The sequence below is a fragment of the Podarcis gaigeae genome (assembly GCF_964106915.1).
Source record: "Podarcis gaigeae genome assembly, chromosome: 16".
In the NCBI taxonomy this organism is placed as follows: domain Eukaryota; kingdom Metazoa; phylum Chordata; class Lepidosauria; order Squamata; family Lacertidae; genus Podarcis; species Podarcis gaigeae.
Genome location: NC_139693.1, coordinates 7,872,633 through 7,890,417, shown reverse-complemented (window position 1 = coordinate 7,890,417; position 17,785 = coordinate 7,872,633). Strand labels below are relative to the sequence as shown.

General features: G+C 47.4%; 1 protein-coding gene across 11 annotated transcripts in view; it reads right to left on the bottom strand.

The window, feature by feature from the left end:
* Positions 1-9,873: 9,873 nt before the first annotated feature.
* GATAD2B (GATA zinc finger domain containing 2B) overlaps positions 9,874-17,785 on the bottom strand; it is a 65,742-nt gene continuing 57,830 nt past the window's right edge. For all 11 annotated transcript variants that reach the window (XM_083715768.1, XM_083715770.1, XM_083715772.1 and 8 more), the window contains one exon: positions 9,874-17,628. In XM_083715768.1, the coding sequence (XP_083571894.1) occupies positions 17,495-17,628 (134 nt within the window). In that variant the 3' untranslated portion in view covers positions 9,874-17,494. The remainder of the gene's footprint in view (positions 17,629-17,785) is intronic.

The following is a 17,785-nucleotide window of genomic DNA, read 5'->3' as shown; positions in this document are numbered from 1 at the left end:
TGGCCGAGGGAGCCGGCGTACAGCTTCTGGGTCATATGGCCAGCATGACTAAGCCGCTTCTGGCGAACCAGAGCAGCACACGGAAACGCTGTTTTCCTTCCCACCGGAACGGTACCTATTTATCTACTTGCACTTTGACGTGCTTTTGAACTGCTAGGCTGGCAGGAGCAGGGACTGAGCAACGGGAGCTCAGCCTGTTGCAGGGATTTGAACCGCCGACCTTCTGATCGGCAAGTCCTAGGCTCTGTGGTTTAACCCACAGCGCCACCTGGGGCCACCCCAAAGCACTCTCCAAATTCTGCCGGTTCCAACTTTAGCCTTGGCTTCAACTGCTGTCCTTGCTCCAGCAGGGTGATATTCTTGATGCCCAAAGAGGACAACCACCCCACCTCTTCTCCAAGAAGCTCAAGGTGGCAAACATGGTTCTCCTTCCCTACCCATGTTATCCTCACAACAAGCCTGTGAGGTAGGTTAGGCTGAGAGAGATTGGCTGGCCCAACGTCGCACCCACTGAAGATTCATGGCTGAGCAGGAATCCTGGTTTCGTGGACCAAACACCTTAGCCACTCGGACTGTAGAGGTGGACGTACGTGGTCTAGATGATCCCAGCAAAAGCCCCCTAAGCTTTGTCCATGTGAACATGGCCTCGCAGTGCCCAGGCTGGTGTCCTTTCCATCTGTCCTTTCCTTTCCTTCTCTTCCTGATTTTGATTGTCAGCTCTTTCAAAACAAAGAAAACCACAGTCGGCCAGCGTTAAGACTGTATGTGAGAGAGAGCGCATGTCCGAGTGACCTCAAAATTTGCCTCACGCAGGTGTGATTCTCTCTGTGCGCTTGCGGAAAAACGAAACCCTGTCGACCCAAAGTTTTGTGTATGAGAGGAAAAGAAAAAAAGTACTGTTAGGTAGACGTTTCCTAAAGCCTTGCTGACCCCCTCTTCCCCATTTTTCACCCTAGTTCCTTCTCTAGGAATCATAACCAAAATATCCCCCTTTACTTTTCCCTCTTCCCTTTCCCCCTACCAAAAAAAAAATATGAAAAAAAATTAATAATACTCAACCTTTTTCTTTCGGATTATTTTTAGTGCTTTAGGCAAAAATGATCTCTTTTCCTAGTTGATGAGAGTTGAGATTTCCCCACCTCCCTTTGATAGACGAGTGTCTCCCAGATAGCGGAGACACACACAGTGGTTCTATGGAATTGCCAGAGGCCGACAGGAAACAGGGAGCTTTCCAAAGGCACCCCACTTCCTGTCAAAATTAACTGCCCATTCAAAACGGGCCCAAGCCAGAGTCTGTTGTTCCTCCTTTATTTCTTTTGGTTTTTACATACCCACCGTTACCCTCCTTGATTCAAGCATAACCAAAGGTGCTTTTCAAAACCGTTGCAGCTGATCTTCAAAGATGCCCATGGGTGGCCTAATTTCTGGTCACATGGGTACACGTTTACTATATAGCTTTAAGAAACCACTCGAGCGACTCCACTCGTGTCTCTGTGGCTGGCGGGGGGCTGAATCTGCCCCCCTTTTGTTTTCTCTTCATTTCACATTATCCCAACCTTAAGCTCATTTTTGTGTCGGTTTGTGCAATTCTTTTTTTAAAAAAGAAGCCTGCATTAAGATCCGTAGATATTCTACCAGCAGGCAAAAACCGTGTAGAAGAAAATGAAGCTAATGGGCTCCTTGTTTTGGAAGCGACTTTCCCAAATATAACGATGAACTCTGGGATTTTGCTTTCGCAAACACACACATCCTTGTTTGCAGAATTTGGAAAGGGAGTAGCATTTCAGTTTGTGTTCTGATTCAGGAATCACGAATCGGGTCGGTCCGTGTTAAAATGCCAACTGAACTCATTTCTCAGAACCCGTTTCCTCACATGCAGACATCTTAATGGCCACCGGCCTGCTCTTGAGATCTATTAATGTCAGCCGAGGTCTTGTAAGAAGCTATAAGGCCACCCAAGTGGCGGCCAATCCCACTTCTAAGAAATCTCCACCCGTCCCAGAAGCCACGCCCCCTTTCAGGGTTGGCGCCTGCCACCCTCGTTTGCAGGAAGCCACATTCATTAAAGTATCTTCTTATCCTCACCAAAGATGCCCACTTTTTAATTGAGATGTCAAAAGTAGCTGCCCAACCCAAGTGTTTGCTCGTTTCAGGAAACATTGAACAGAAGTCTTCTTCCACCACCTGCATGACGTCCCAAGGTAGAATATTCGGTCCCTAAGCTTTGCATACCACTGGCTCCTCTACAATCTTTCCACTGCTACCCTTGACAGTTCCTTCATCTGCGGATCCGCTCTTACAACAGTCTCACAACTTCTTATCCATTCATTGCCAGTAGTGGCACTGAATGACAGATCTCTGTCTTATTTCGACTTATTTCCTTAAGAACCTTTTTGGAAAATATTTAACTCCCCCTGGGTGGGGAATCTGCATCCCTCTGGACATTGCTGGACTACAACTCCCATCAGTCCTAGGGCTAGGGCTGATGGGAGTTGGGAGTCCAATGACATATGGAGGATCCCCTCTCGCCCACCCAAGTTTCCCCAGGCTTAAGCACGCAGAAATGTTCCTTAGTGGATCTTCTGTTTGCAGCCTGATCCTGCAGATGTTTTCACTCTCGGATGCAAGTCCCACATTTCAATGCAATTCTCAAATACATGTGCAGAGCAAGGTTTCCCAAACTTGGGTCTCCAGCTGTTTTTTTGGGACTACAACTCCCATTATCCCTGACCACTGGTCCGGCTAGTTAGGGGCGATGAGAATTGTAGTCCAAGAACAGCTGGGGACCGAAGTTTGGGAAGCCCTGGGGTAGAGGATGAAAATCACAGCTTTTCCCTTCTCCATCATCTTCCTTTTCTCCCATTGCCCAGTTACTGCTTGGTTTCTCAGTGTATTCATATATATGATTCAGTAATCATAAACCTAGTGGCGGTTTTCCCCTTCAAAATTTGCTTTAATTAAGAGCTGTGAAGCTGTGATGAATTCATCACTACTATGGCGTATTTGTTCATACATGAGGCTCCTCCTACCACAAAGATCACAATGTTCCCCATGGTTGTAAAGTTAACACACCAAACTACTGCTTCTTACAGGAGGTAACAAGAAATACTTTAGTTAAGCACAAAACATGACCCATATTGAGAAACCCACATATCCAGCATCACCCAATCCCAGCTCACTTTACACTACGGACAAGCCACTTTTCAAACTGTTTTAACTTTCAAAACAAGCCATCTCTTGTAGAATTGTTCAAGCATCACCTTTTTGCACCTGTTAAAATATGGAAATGTTTGCTCCATTGGCTCACCACACATTTTTAAAACTACACCCTCCCCGCCCCCAACTTGCAGCATAATTGAGGCCAAACATAAATGTGAAAAGATAACTTAAGCTTTCACACAACAGGTCGATCGCGATCTACTGGTAGATCGTGGGCTGTCCTTGGTTGATCCTGGTCGACCTCGTGATCTCCAGCGATCGCCCCCCAAAATGCTCAACACCTCTGGTCAATCCAATGGGTAGATCACTGCCAGTTTATTATAGTGGGAGTAGATCGCAGTCTCTTGGAAGTTGGACACCCCTGTTACTGACCACAAAATCCATGATGCTGGGTTCGACGCAGCTTTAAAGACTACAAAACCCATGGCACAGCTCTGATGCAGGAACATAGAAAACTGCCTTATACCAAGTCACACCAGTGATCCATCTAGCTCACCATGATCTATTGTTGGCTGGCAGCAGCCCTCCAGCATTTCAAAGCGAGTCTTTCACAGCCCTACCTGGAGAAGTTGGGGATTGAATTTGGAACCTCCTGTGTGCCAAGCAGATACTCTATCACTGAGCTGTGCCCCCAAATCAATCAATCAGTAAACAAACAAACCTGCAACACCCAAAGCTACCGCTGAAGTGAGAACCACCATAGACTTAAATAACTGGGAAAGCAGTGCTGAATGTAGGCAAGTAAGGTTAGCAGACGTTCCCGGATTTACAAATCAGTCTCCTATCATGTCCACTATCATTCCGACTGAAGTTAAAAGGTGTCCCAGGATTCATTGAAAAAAGTCTGGTAAACTTAGAGGCAAGGCCACATAGGGAACCAAGGAAATCCCATTTCTGGCAACAGATTTGCCAGGGAAATCTTGAACTTTAGCAGAGCTCGACCAACAGAATTGGTAGGAATATTTCTCCAGCGGCTTTTGCGCATTCAGCATAGATGCACAATGGAGGAGACTGACGTTAGTCAAGGGTAATCTAAGCGGCACAAACCGAAACGCAGGAGAAAATAAATATTTAACTTCATGCATGATAGACTACTACTGCTATTTCCAATATACAGTGAAATATTCACTGAAGTAAGTTTGAGAAGACAACAACAACTTCTCCTATTGCTTTAAGCCAGGTTTCCACAACCTGACACACTCTTGGTGTTGTTGGACTCAAACTCCCATCACCTGCAGCCAGCGAGGCCAACTGTCAGGGATGATGGGTTTTGTAGTCCAGGAACATCTGGAGGGTACGAGGTTGGGAAAGACCATTTTAAATGTTTCCAGGTGTGAGGTCAACTACCTCTGAATGTGAACCAACAGGGCAATGTGCCAGAGCTTCATCAAGCGCAAATGTACAGGAAGCTTAACTCTGAGAATGCACATTATGAAATCCACACATGTTAGGAACAAGGCCAACTGCGGGACTCTTTAAAAAACAAAACAAAAACTGATCAGCAGAACTTATTTCCGAGCAAGCTATCAGCTAATCTGGATTTGCTGATAACCTTGAGGACTAGTGAGCTGTCTGCCAACAAATCTGTTCAGTTATGCCAGTAAATGCACAATGCCAGGCTCAAACAGCATAAGCAAATACCTGAAATAACTCTTTTATCTTTTTGAAAAACATCCTTCAAATTACCCACAACACAGATGTGCACAAATCTGTTTTGCAGGAATTACACAGCCAATGAAATTTATATTCCGAATCAAAGAGGTTTAAAATATCTCCATGTGACATAATGTCACTAGGCATGCTGAGTTCCGAGTGTATTTTCACAAAATACTGTACATACTTTTCCATATGGACACAAACATAGAAAAACTTCTTCAGGAATGGATCTTGCCTGATCTTCTCCCCATTTTATCATGGGAAATCTTGTGCCCCAAAGGTCTTGCAGCAAGAAATATACAATACTTGCTTGCAAATAAACGAGCTTTTCAAGAAGCACTGCCTTTAGCTTATAAAAAATAACCTGTTCACATAGAAAGTTTCTTTACAAAAACCCTTCTTTCTTTTCTCCGGTGCCCTGGGATCTAAAAGTGCTCCCCTAACAAATGCGCAGTGGTGGCAAAATCAGATATAAAGAACCCTCCAGTAAATATCAGCCCACGGAGCTTCATGCAAACAAATTAGACCCAGATCTGGGACATGTTGGGCTCTGTGGAACTGACAAATGCCTGATGTCAGAGGACAAAACACCCTTTTTCAAAACCTGTTTATCATAAGCCAAGTCAAAAGCCTCCTTTGGTTCATAGGGGAACTAGTTTCAGAATTCTGTGGATACCAGCCGTAAACCGTTATCAGGGGTATCACGTGATTAAAGACCATGAACACATGAATCGGCCAATTAAATCTAACCCTAACGCCCTCCCCAAACCTGTTTTGTTTTTCCAAGGTGATACATGCATCACAACAGCATGCACTGTCCAGTAAGAGGCACCTGCCCTTAATCTTCCCCAAGCAGGAAGGGATCCCTCTTCTCGTATCTTCTTGGAAGAAGCATCCGTCCTTCTTGCTCACACAGGAAGGAATCGGTTTTTCAATGTCATCTCGGAAGAGGTATTCCAACCTTTCAGTTCACAGATGAAGGTATCCTACTCCTAGCATGCTTTCAGATGAGGCATCCTTTCTTGGTCCTCTTCCCATACCATCTCAGAAGAGGCATCCCTCCTCCCCTTTCTCAAGCTGGATTAACCGATTAACCAGCTAAAACATGGCAGCCCTTATATCTGAACATCTACTAAAAATAGGTCCTTTCTCTTGTGAAAATCTGGAGGGCTGGAGCGAAAACAGGCCTCTCTTGAAAGGACAACCCATTTCTAGAGCCCCCCTCCAGATAGAACATTATTTCTCCAACAATTAAACCATCCCACCTTCCCCCCACTCTGTTCTACTTCTGGCTGGCAAATAAACGTTGCCAACTTACGAAAAAAAATGTCATTTGCGGGGGAATAAGTGGTAGTCACTTAGGATTGCAAAGTCTTACCTGCTTACATATAAAAGGTTACCCATTTATCGCTTTTTAAAAAAAGAGACAGGTTTTGTCCTGTTTTAAAGGCTCCACGCCTGGCTGAGATTCTGGCTCACCATAGGTGACTAATTGACCAGCTACCTTGCTTAACTTATGGTAAACCAAATTCCCAATGCTACGACATATTAAAAATTAACATTCTTGTCAACTAATTGCCCGGTTACGCTCCTCTTCTGCCTTGTTGGGTAACTCTAAGTCCCACCAACTTTGATGACAGACTGTGCTTGGCTGTGGCCCAAAAAATATGGAGGGCACCAGGTTGGGGAAGTGTAGTCTACGATGTTAGGTCACCGTCCATCCAGCACAGACACTTCGGACCGAAAGTTCAACAGCTCCCAGAACACAAACCCACTTTAAAAGCAACCCAAACGCGTTCATCACGGTGGATATTCTGAGCTGAAGGAGCACACCCAGCCAGGAGCTTTTCACAGCCTGAAAAACACCCCTTGTCTTGAAAAGTTTAACACACTCCAAAGACATATTTGTGAGATTTGTTGGGTTGGCAACAGCACTCTCTAGTTTTGAAGCCTGGCCTCCGCTTCCGACGAACCACTGTGACTACGCCCATCTTTGTAAAGGGGGGGAGGAAATGGCCAGTTACCAATGAGACAAGAAAATGCTTTTGAACCTAAAATTTGTTATGAGAAAAACTTGTGTTTTGTGAAACGAAGTAAACAAGCTTTAAGAAGCCACGGCCCGGGGTCTCCTGGAAGATTAATTATTGGAGAAGGGAGACCCCCTGGCTGCGGAAAAGCTAACGTCCTTTGCGAGAGAGAGAGTACGGCCCAACGGTGATGGAGAGGACCAGAGAAGTGGGACCATCGTAAATGTTTGTTTGGGGGGTGTGGTGGAGAGATGCAGGAGGGACTCCCCAAATCTTCTCCATCACTGTTCAATGCTTGGTGGTTACAAACGGAAAGGCAACTTGTGGTTTTGAAATTCTAGGGGGCTCCTCAGCCAATTCAAAGAATTAACTAGGTGTCAACAAGATCGGGGTTTCAAAAGCGAGAGGGTGCGGAGACAGTTTTAACTGGCATCGCAAGGCATCCAAAGCAACTGGGAGGATGATACCAAATGTTGAATTCCCTCCTACCACCACGGGGGAATTTAATGTGTAAATGGAAGGGAAAAGTTGGAATTGGTAGAACATTCTCCTCACTTTAAACTGGCCTGCAAAATTAATTCTAAATTTCCCCCTTTTTATGCTGCTGATTTTTTTTTTAAGGAGGAAAAACTGAAAATACCATATGTTGTACCGTACAGCATCATTTTAAAAACTCACCTTATTGAAGGTTTTTTTAAAATTAAAAAACTCCATTCTGAATTTGAAAATGATTTTTTTTATTTCAAGTTACACCATCATGTGAACTTGTCCCCTTGGTTTTGTGATTTAAAACAAACAAGACCAATGAATTGCCAGGAGAGATTTCTCCCATTCCTACCCAAGAGTAACTCGTTTGTATCGCACCTTCTGCACCACTGGCCCCAATTTTACAGCTTGGTTCAAAGAGAGGTAGCCACCGAAGGTTTCAAAACCTCAAGGATGCAGGGTTGATGTCTGGAAATCTTTCTTGTCTTGTGTTGAAAATTAAAAAAAAAACAATGTGCAAAACAACCCTTGGTTCTACTGTTTTGTTTTTGTGGGAGGGGGCAGGAGGAATGGAAGTTTTCACCCATTAGCAGAGACTGACATTGGGCAATGAATTTGAAACACACAGAATGAAATTTAAAGTGAGTCTGGCTTTTTCTTAGTATTGTTTTTTGATGGGACATGCAATGGATATTCTGAGTAGATTCCATCTGCACTATACATTTAAAGCACCACAGCACTATAAACAGTCATGGCTTCCCCCAAAGAAATCCTGGGAACTGTAGTTTGTTAGGGTGCTGAGAGTTGTTACAGGAGACACCCTATTTTCCTAGCACAGCTACAATTCCCACTGTTCCCTTGGATGGATTGTTAAACCACTCTGGGAATTGTGGCTCTGTAAGATAAAGACAGGGACGTGGGTGGCGCTGTGGGTTAAACCACAGAGCCTAGGACTTGCCGATCAGAAGGTCAGCGGTTCAAATCCCCGCGACGGGGTGAGCTCCCATTGCTCGGTCCCAGCTCCTGCCAACCTAGCAGTTCGAAAGCACGTCAAAGTGCAAGTAGATAAATAGGTACCGCTCTGGCGGGAAGGTAAACAGCGTTTCCGTGCGCTGCTCTGTTTCGCCAGAAGCGGCTTAGTCATGCTGGCCACATGACCTGGAAGCTGTATGCCAGCTCCCTCGGCCAGTAAAGCAAGATGAGCGCCGCAACCCCAGAGTCGGTCACGACTGGACCTAAAGGTCAGGGATCCTTTACCTTTAAGATGCAGGGTGTCCTCCTAACACCTTTCAGAGCCACTAGCAAACTACAGTTCCCAGGATTCTTTTGGGGAAAGCTGTGGCTGTTTCAAGTGGTATGATACTCCTTTAAATGTATAAAACACATAGCACAGGAGTGCAGCCTGAGTTTATTTTAATCATCTATTTCCTGCCATTCCCCCTAAGGTCCCTGGGCAGGTTACAGCCCTAAAACACAGTATTAAAATCACTTACAACTGTAAGTTGGGGCCTAAAAAACATACACTTCAAGTGTCAAAAACATCCCTGTGGTTTGCTCCCAGATAAAAGTTTTGACAGTGTTTAAACATTTCATTTTTAACCCTTATGCACTGTATGTTTGCCAGCCTGGGCTCCATTGGGAGGAAGGGCGAGATAGGAACTTCTATTATTATTAATAATAATAATAATATCCTAATCACCCATCAGTTACCTTCGTAACTGAATCAGCCCAAATTTTGGAGGGTTTCCTGAAAAAGCTGGCATTCACTGCTCACTCACCTAGTTTGGAATGTAACTTCCAGAAACTAAAAAATGCCTTGAGATGAGAAAAGCTTTTTAAAAATAGTATTTGAAGGGTGTTATTATTATTTTTTACACAATTCCTAAGTTATGGAGAAGAGGCATAAAGTTTAGTGGCTCCTCAGCACCTCTTTTGAAGTTTCCCATTTCCCCCATCCGGTTAAGAAGTTCTCCAGCTGCAAGGCTGGGAAGGGACTTTGGTTCCATGACCTTGGGGGAGAATATGGATTAAGTCAGGGGGAGCCTTTTCAGCCCCAAGATGGGTGGGGCTTGTGCCAGTGGTGGGCGGGGCCAAAGCCAACCATGGGCGGAGTCAAAGCTGGGCACACACCGAATTTGCATGCACACACCCTATGCTCACAAATCCATCCACAAACAACTGGCAGAGGTGAGTTTGTAAGAGAGGTCCTGCAGGCCGGAGATTCGTATCTCACCTTTTCTCTAAACCAGAAAGTCCCAAATGCTAGAAAGGCAGTGTTAGCTGTTCCTCACCACTAGGGGGAGTAGCCCAAGGAGTTGGGCCAGTGGCCGAGTCATCCCTGAAGATTTCGCCCCCTGGCCCAAGGATGCTGATCGGTGACCCATACGCAAATACAAGTGTTATTTAAAAAATTCTATGGTGCTGTCTCCAAAGACCTCTCCCCGGATCTCCCCGACAGCAAATCCAAAATGTGCCAGTCACATCAAAATGTATAAACCATTCCTTTCTTTATTAAACATAGCTTGCAAGTGATAAATATTACAAAGTTTTTTTTTAATCCTTTCTCCAAAAATTAGCTTATTATTATTATTTTTAATCAGGTCACTGCATAATCAATTGGCAATATTTAAACAGCTTTTTTTTTTTTCTTCCTTCCTTCCTTCTCCTTTTAAACCGGATTTTCAAAAACACAATGCGGAAAATTAAAATTAAAAGCCCTCTTAAAATTGTGCAAAAGGCCCGATTTCCACCAAGGTTCCCCCCCCCCTTCACCCCGATAATTTGCAGCTGCAATTCTCTCTGATCCCTCCTGAGCTCAGCTATCTCTCGCTGCCCCGGGTTTCAAATTGGTATGTGTGTGTGTGCTAAGCCGCATGAATTTTTTGTCTTTTTAACACATACACACCCTGCTCCTGCAACGGAACGACTCATGGTGCCATGAGCCCCCCGTGCTGTGGGGGTGAAGAAATCTGTGGCCCTCTGGCTGTTGCCGGACTTCCAGCTCCCATCAGCTTCAGCCCGTGCACCAAACAGCCAGGGATGGTGGGAGCTGCATTGCAGCAACATCTGGAAGGCCACAGGTTCCCAACATCTGGAGGGCTGCAGCTTCCCACCTGAGCTAGAGGAATTGAAGGTTGAGGAGGGAGAGTGGCAAAATGGGATGTTTTGGGGGTGTGGGGAGGAGAGGAAGAAGGGCTTCTCTGGCAAGTTAGGCCCTTGATCTGATAGCCAGCAGCCCCAGCAAGGGGACTACCATTGCTCTTGACCCGAAGAGATAGGGGGGTGAAGCTGAACCCTGCCTCTGTAACTTATGGCTGTAGGACGGTTGCAACTGACCTCCCCAGATTTGCTATGATCCTTGCAAGAGATATCATGTTGTGCTGGGGGGGGGGGACCCCTGCGAGATACAGGATCCACAATGGGAGTGTGGGGGGAAAAGAGAAGGTGAAGGTTGAGTAGGGGGGAAATTATGGCCGTATTAAGAGGTGGTGGCTAGTTCCCAAGAACTAGAGTAAGGTTGACTCATGGTCAACAGCCTGGTGCAAGGAATGGTGAGCATGGCTGCAGGTCAAGAGGCTACAGAAAAAGAGATGGCCAAGGAAGAAGTGCTCAGGTGAGGGAGAGCACCAGGAGTCCACACCCCACAAGTGGGAATCCTTTGGCCCTCCCGATGTTGCTGAACTACAACTCCCATCGGCCCCAGCAAGCACGATCAATGGTTAGGGGTGAGAGCCGTTGCTTAGCAATATCAGGAGGGACAGAGGATTCCCACACGTTCCTTCCCCACGCAGCCAACCACCCCTATGGCAGCAAAGGGACAATCTGATGTTCATCTGGTTGACTCTCCCACCCTCTTCGTGGGAGAAGCCTCTGCACTTTGCTCAACTGGGGGTGCAGGTTCCTGAATTCAGGCCAGGAGACAGAAGAGGGGGGAATTGGGACCACGCCATCGGCTGAATGGTGGAGGGAGAGAGGTCTGGGACCAGAGATGTAAAGATGCAGGGTTGTGTGCACCTAAGGTATACTCAAGAGCAGGCCCGCAGAAATGAAAAGCGGCCTAAGTTGGTCACGTCCATTGCTTTCAATGGGTCGACTCCGAGTAGGAACAGCACTGCATGCAACCTGCACACCAGGAGAGCTACACTCCGGGAAGTATGGGAAGGTGAGAAAGTGCTTTTCGGCCAGCATCAAGTCCAGTCAATGTTATCCAGCATGCTGCAGATCAAATGTGGGATGGATCATTGAGTCAGCTCTGGGGGCTCATCATGTGACACCAAAATTTAAAAACGTGATTCTGTCCCTCAGGACACACACACACACACACACACACACACACACACACAATCTTTCAAATCAATGGTGAACACATTCTGGTTTCACAACAGCTTTGCTCAGATTTTCCTCGAAGCCTCCGCACCTGTGGGTTTGAATATAGATTTCCAAGAGAGGTGATATTGGGGTGCATGACAGAAGGTCACAAAGAATGCACCTGTAATGGCAGGCTGCAAAAATCACAGCCCTTAAATGCCGGAGTCCTCTTGAGTCTAGTAATGTCATAAAAGACTAGACGCTTGGCTTTATAAAAAGAACCAAGAAGTGAGCACACCGACCAAGAAGTCAGAAAGCTACTCCCAAACGCCCGACTTGGAACAAAGGGAAATGAAATAGCATTGGGAAAAGGAGCCAAACAATCCCTGGAGTGTTAGGAACCAGACGCCCTGGAATCTTAAGGGCAAATAAACAAAAGTCATCAGGAAGGGCTGCACAAGATGCGAAAGCACACTTTGGTCCATTTCTGGAACTGTCGTTCTCCAAAGTAGATAAGAGACATGGCCCATTTCTTGAAGAGCCCTCCATAAGAGGGTCTGACAGCTCATAAGGATGGCCCTCAATTAAACTGGTGGGGTTGACAGTTAAGGAGAGACTCTATTCAGAACGTACTGGCATGCAAAGACTTCAGGCTCCCAATTAAGATGGGACAAGACATTTAAGCGGCTCTCTTCACACTCAACGGATCTCAAAGGTACTGGAGTGCTTGCCTTTCGTAGAAAATCTATTACACCTTTCCATCCCCACGTTAAGAACCTCAGGAAGTTGAAGCTGACGGAGGAGGCTTTCTACGAGAGACATTAAGCCTGATATTCCCCACTGTGCTGATGGGCTTCGAACTTGTTTGGCAACGGCCGGTTGATGTGGAATGAGTCACATTCTCCCTTCCTGTATGTGCATGTATGCACACTCACACGTATGGATGAACAGCTTAGCTAAGCAGAGCACAATCTCTGCCCACCTGGGCAGTGGAAACCTTCGCTGGTGGGCTGGAACCATGAGTGATAGATGCACGGTCCACATAATTTAAAAAAAACAACCCAAGATTTTCAGGAACTCAAATCCTGGATGCACTTTCTTGGGGTGCAGGGGAAAGAATATCAAACAGTCTCTAGAATGTCACTGATATTTAAGAGTGGGTTTTTTTGGGGGGGCGGGGATGATAGAAAGTGGATCACTGAGAGGCGGAAAGAATGAAAGGCGATGAAGCTGAGAGGGATCAGCAAATGGTTGAAAGGGGAGATGCAGGGAGAAGTACTATCTCCCCTTGGAAATCTGGGTCGGTGGGAGCTGAGTGTCTGGAAGCCGGATGAGGAACAGTCGAGAGAAGTGTATGCTGTCTCAAGCCTAAAGCATTTGTTACAAACAGTGCAAATACATTGATAGTTTAATACTAGTATTTGATTCCCCCGTTTGTGAAAACTTGGGGTTTGGGGGGGTTTAGAGGGATGGGGAGGGAGCCCCTGGGCCTGTGGCCTCTACCAAGGCTCAAAGTCCGTGTGCATGCTGGTAGTTTGTGGGACTCCTTGCTTCTGACACAAGGGAAAGAAAAGGCACCTTTTTGGGGAAATGATGGCTACCACCAAGTCCGTTTCAGCTTTTTTTTGGGGGTGCAGGTGGGTAAAGTGTGGGGCGGGTGACATGAGCTGCATAGCGCCCCGCCCCAGCCTCCTCCCTCCCCCCCCAATCTCCAGGAAACTGCCTTTTGCACATTTTAAACGCCGTACACAAAGAAGGTCACACTACAAAAAGGACGTTAAACAACTTTCACAATATTCATGGCTAAGCTGTCTTCTCTTTTTGTCGTTTTTGTTTTCTCTACACAAATGTACAATTTACCCCCCCGGTTTGTTTGTTTTTTGTTGTCGGCTTTTCCGTACACCCGCCCCCAAACTTCTTTTTTTTCAGTTTTCATTTTTTTTTATTTTTAAATGTGTCAAGAAATAGCTTATATACAACGAAGAAAAGTCTTTAGTTATAATGTTTCGGCAGCAAGTATTGTTAAGCTAAGAAGAGCTTGTTGGGGGTGGGGGAGGAGAAAGGGAGCGAAAAAAATGGGGGGAAGGAGAGGAAACCGAGGTTGTGGGGCGGGGGGAGTGAAACAGAAGCCCAGGGAGGTGAGTTACGCTTCTCCTCCCAACCCCAACCCCCCATGGAAGAAACGCGGGAGAAAAATAAAAACAGCATCAACCGCAAAGCACATATGACTAATCTGGAAAAGAGAGAAAAAACCCATAAGATGGAAAAGGAAACCCTTAATTCTGTACCATGAAAAAGGATGGTTTTCTACATTACACCCCCCGCCCCCTCAGAAAAACAAAGAGAGAAATGGGTTTGTGTGTGTATATGTGAGAGAAAGACATTTGTTGGCTTTAGGAAAGCAGAAAGATGGGAATCAATTTTAAAGTAAGGGATTTATGGGGCGGGTGGAAAGGGGTTTATGGGGCTGTGTGTCCACCACAGGCAAATATTGCATCCTGGGAAGGGACGTTGTTGTAAAGAGGGGGATTGAGGGGGTAGGGAGCCAAGCCCCCCCCCCAACCTGCTCCAAATTGGCTGAGTAGGTCCAGCCACCATGCAGAAGTGCCAAAGGGCCACGATCCTGCTCTATGCTAAAGAGGTGAGCTCCCAGGGGAAGCGAAAGTGGAATTACCTGCCTGAGTGCGCAAGGGCAGTCTCCACACTCTCCCCTATAGAGATGCCCCCCCTCCATTCTTCCTCTCTCTGTGCTAAAGAGAGGGAGAAAAATAGAAGAGGTGAAGAAGAAATCCTTCTTAGATCAGTGCCTTTCCCTCATCCCAAAACACCTGCTTCCAAAAAAAAAAAAAAAAAAAAAGAGAGAAATCTTTGCCAACCTGGAAAGTTTGAGCCAGGAGCGAATTTATTCTGCAAGGAGGCTGGCTGCTAATCCCACTGGGAAGACCCTCTTCTGGGAGAAGATGAGAAAACACCAATTGTGGTCCTTGGGCTGGTCTGCTGAGCAGACTTCCAGGCTCCTTTAGGAGAGGGACATTTTGCAGGCAGGGGAAAAGGTGGTCCCAACAGAAACAGGGTGGAAGAGAACAAGTTCTGGCTGGCTGATCTAGAACGGCAACCTTTGGGTCATTACTAGTTTTTAGAACAGCCCTGGTGGGTGGGAGATGACTGGCTTAGGTCCTTACATTTCAAGGCACCTCATCGGAGCAGAACTTCATTGGAGGTCACCCTTTGGGGTAGGAAAAGACTGGCAAGAGCCAGAGAATGAGAGAAGCACTGATTCAATAGGCAGGATTCTTCCGGGGGGGTGGGGGAGTCCTCTGCCCTGCTGCCAAAGCCATATATGCCACCCCAGTGTGGTGATGGCGGTGGGGAGGGGGGGAGTGGCTAATCCTTGCCCTCCCACCCCCAAAACTCCAAAGTAGTGGCTGGTTTGCTACCATTCAATGCTTGCCACCAAAGCCTCTGCCTGGGCCCTGAAAGGCAGAGGCAATAATTATTGCACATTTCTTACATCGCCGTATTATTATTTTTTAATAGAAAACAACAACACAAGACCAAAAGGATACCCACCCCCTCCCCAATAACACTAGGTGGCTGGAACTGGTTCACACCTGGCAACGCCCGATTCTAAAAGGGGGAAGGGGTGCGGGGAGGACAATGGCACTTGTTTTGGGGTGAGGGAAGATCGTAGATCGAATTTAAGCAAATTGGGGAGGGTGGGCAAGGGTTCGGGGTCCTCAAGGAGGCAAGGAAGGGTGTAAGCACATGGAGGAGATATCTTAAGACGCAGCCAAACTTTGTTTTTGTTTTCAAAGGAAACCTTCCTGCCGGCATCTCGACAGTCGGAAGGATCCTGGAACGAAAAGAAAAAGCTTTCCAGGGAAACGGAAACTATTGGTTTGCGTGTCTCGCGTGTGTGTACATATGCATGTATATATTGATAGTTAACCTTGTGGCCCTCAAAGATGCGGCCAGACACCATCTCCCACCAGCCCCAAGGAAGGAGCTTGGACCATAACCCAGGGATGATGGGACAATTGGCCTGGCAACATCAGAGCGGGGGAACCCCAGAGGTATCTATCCCGATCTACACACACCTGCAATGCTAAGCTGCTGCTAGCTTCTGAAAAGTATCTTGCGGCCCCTCCCAACGCATGGGCAGTTTCCCCCCACCTCTGTTTCTTTGTTAAGTGCTCAGTGATTGGAGGGGGGGAGAGGAAGCGCAGGTGTGGGGAGGGGATACCGCAGACCTGGTGGGGAGTGCCGGCTGGGATGCCTGTGTGCGCGAGTTCAGAGGGCTTTGGGGTCCTTGATTCAGTGCTTCCGAAAGGGGGACGCAAGTGAAAAAAGATTGGCGGGGAAGGGGAACCCCGAGAGGGAGAGAGGGACGCTCCCTTTCCCTCCCCATTGCTTCAGACTGGAGGAGCAGAGAAGAAAAAGCAGAAAATTTAAACAAAGCAGAGCAGGGTGGAGTACAGCTCAAAGAGCTCCTGCAGCGGCCTGGGGTGTGAGTGAGCAATTCGCTCTCCGCTCGCGAGGGTCCGATGTCAGGGAAACGCCTCCGGGGCTGATCTCGAGGGCTCCGGTGGCAGTGGCGGACCTTGAAATATTTGGCACTCTCTCTCTCGCTGAAGCTCCCCCGGCAACGGAAGGGTGGGCAGAGAAGGCCGGTTACACGTCCTGGTATCCTCCGCTGATGCAACGCTGCAAGACGTTCCTGGCCCGTCAACGGTGGCCTCCACAGCATGAACGGCGCAGGAGAGACGAGCGAAGAGATGGCTCCGCGGAGAAACATTTTGGGGAACCGGCGTGTCGCCTGAAGCTCCTTTGGTCTGGGAAAGGGGTGGCGTAACGGAGACCACACAGGGTGGCAGGCTTGGGGGAAGCCAACAGCTCAGAGGGGTGAAGAGAGCCAAAGAGCATTTGAAAGCACCCAGCACAGTTCGTCTTCGGAGGCCCGTCTCCAAGGGCGCAGGCGGCATAGATCCCTGGCATGGACGTTTCAGAGAAGCATGCCCTGCTCTGCCAATGGCAAACTCATGCCCCTCTAGCCCACTCCTTTGGAAACAAAGAAACCCACCCAAACCAGGGAGGACTCTCTGAGACGCCGTCGGCTTCCAGGGCTGTGGCTTCTAGATGATCGGCCACACCCATGGGGGTGGCCTACACCTCCCCGCCTTGGGGTGCCTCTGTAACAACCCTGCCGAAAGCCCTGAGTCAGCCCCGATCAGCTTTCGGGAGGAGGAGCCTTTCAAAGTCTCTAAGAAAGATTTCCTTTTTTAAAAAAAAGAAACAAAAACGAAAAGGTGCGCTCTCTCTCTCTCAGCTGTCCGTTTTAAGCCAAAGGGAAATAAAAATAAGAACACAACAAGTTTAAAAATTCTACGCATTATCATTACAAATTAAAAAATAAAATAAAAGGGAGCGTAAAACAAAGCATTAACATAGTGTATAGTGCAGGATCCAAGCAGACGCGTTCTGACCTCGAGAACGGAGCGAAGGAGGGAGGGACGGGGGCGCCTGGCCTCTCCCCGCAAACAAAATCGGGAGATGAGAAGAGAAGCGGGAGGGAGAGTTGGTTCCGGAAGAGGGCAGGTCACTGAAGTGTTTTTTTTTTAATGTTCTTGTCTTTTTTTTCTCATTTTTTTTGTGGTTTTTTGTCGTCTTCTTTTTTGTCTTTTTTCGTTTTTTGTCTTTTCCTCCACATATGGTAGGCACCAGTACAGGCACTGCATGCGACGGATGAGGGGGGGGGGCAGGTGGGTGGGAAAAGGGTGGGGAGGGGGGCGCAGCTGGCGTTATTTCTGCCCGCTGATGGACTGCGATATAGAGCGTGGCGGGATCATATCTAAAAGGTACTCCCGCTGCCGGTCCGCCAGGCTCGACGCTTTGTGGCCCCCGATCCCGGCGTTCAGGTAGGCGATGTTGACACCTGGGAAGAGGAAAAGGTAGGAACGTTTCTGCTATGAGGCACAGGCAGCCGATTCCTCTCCTGGGAATGTGTCTCATGCGTGGGTGGGGAACCTCAGGGCCAGGGGCCAAATGCGGCCCCTCCCAATCTCATCGCCAGCCCCGATTTCCACCCTTCT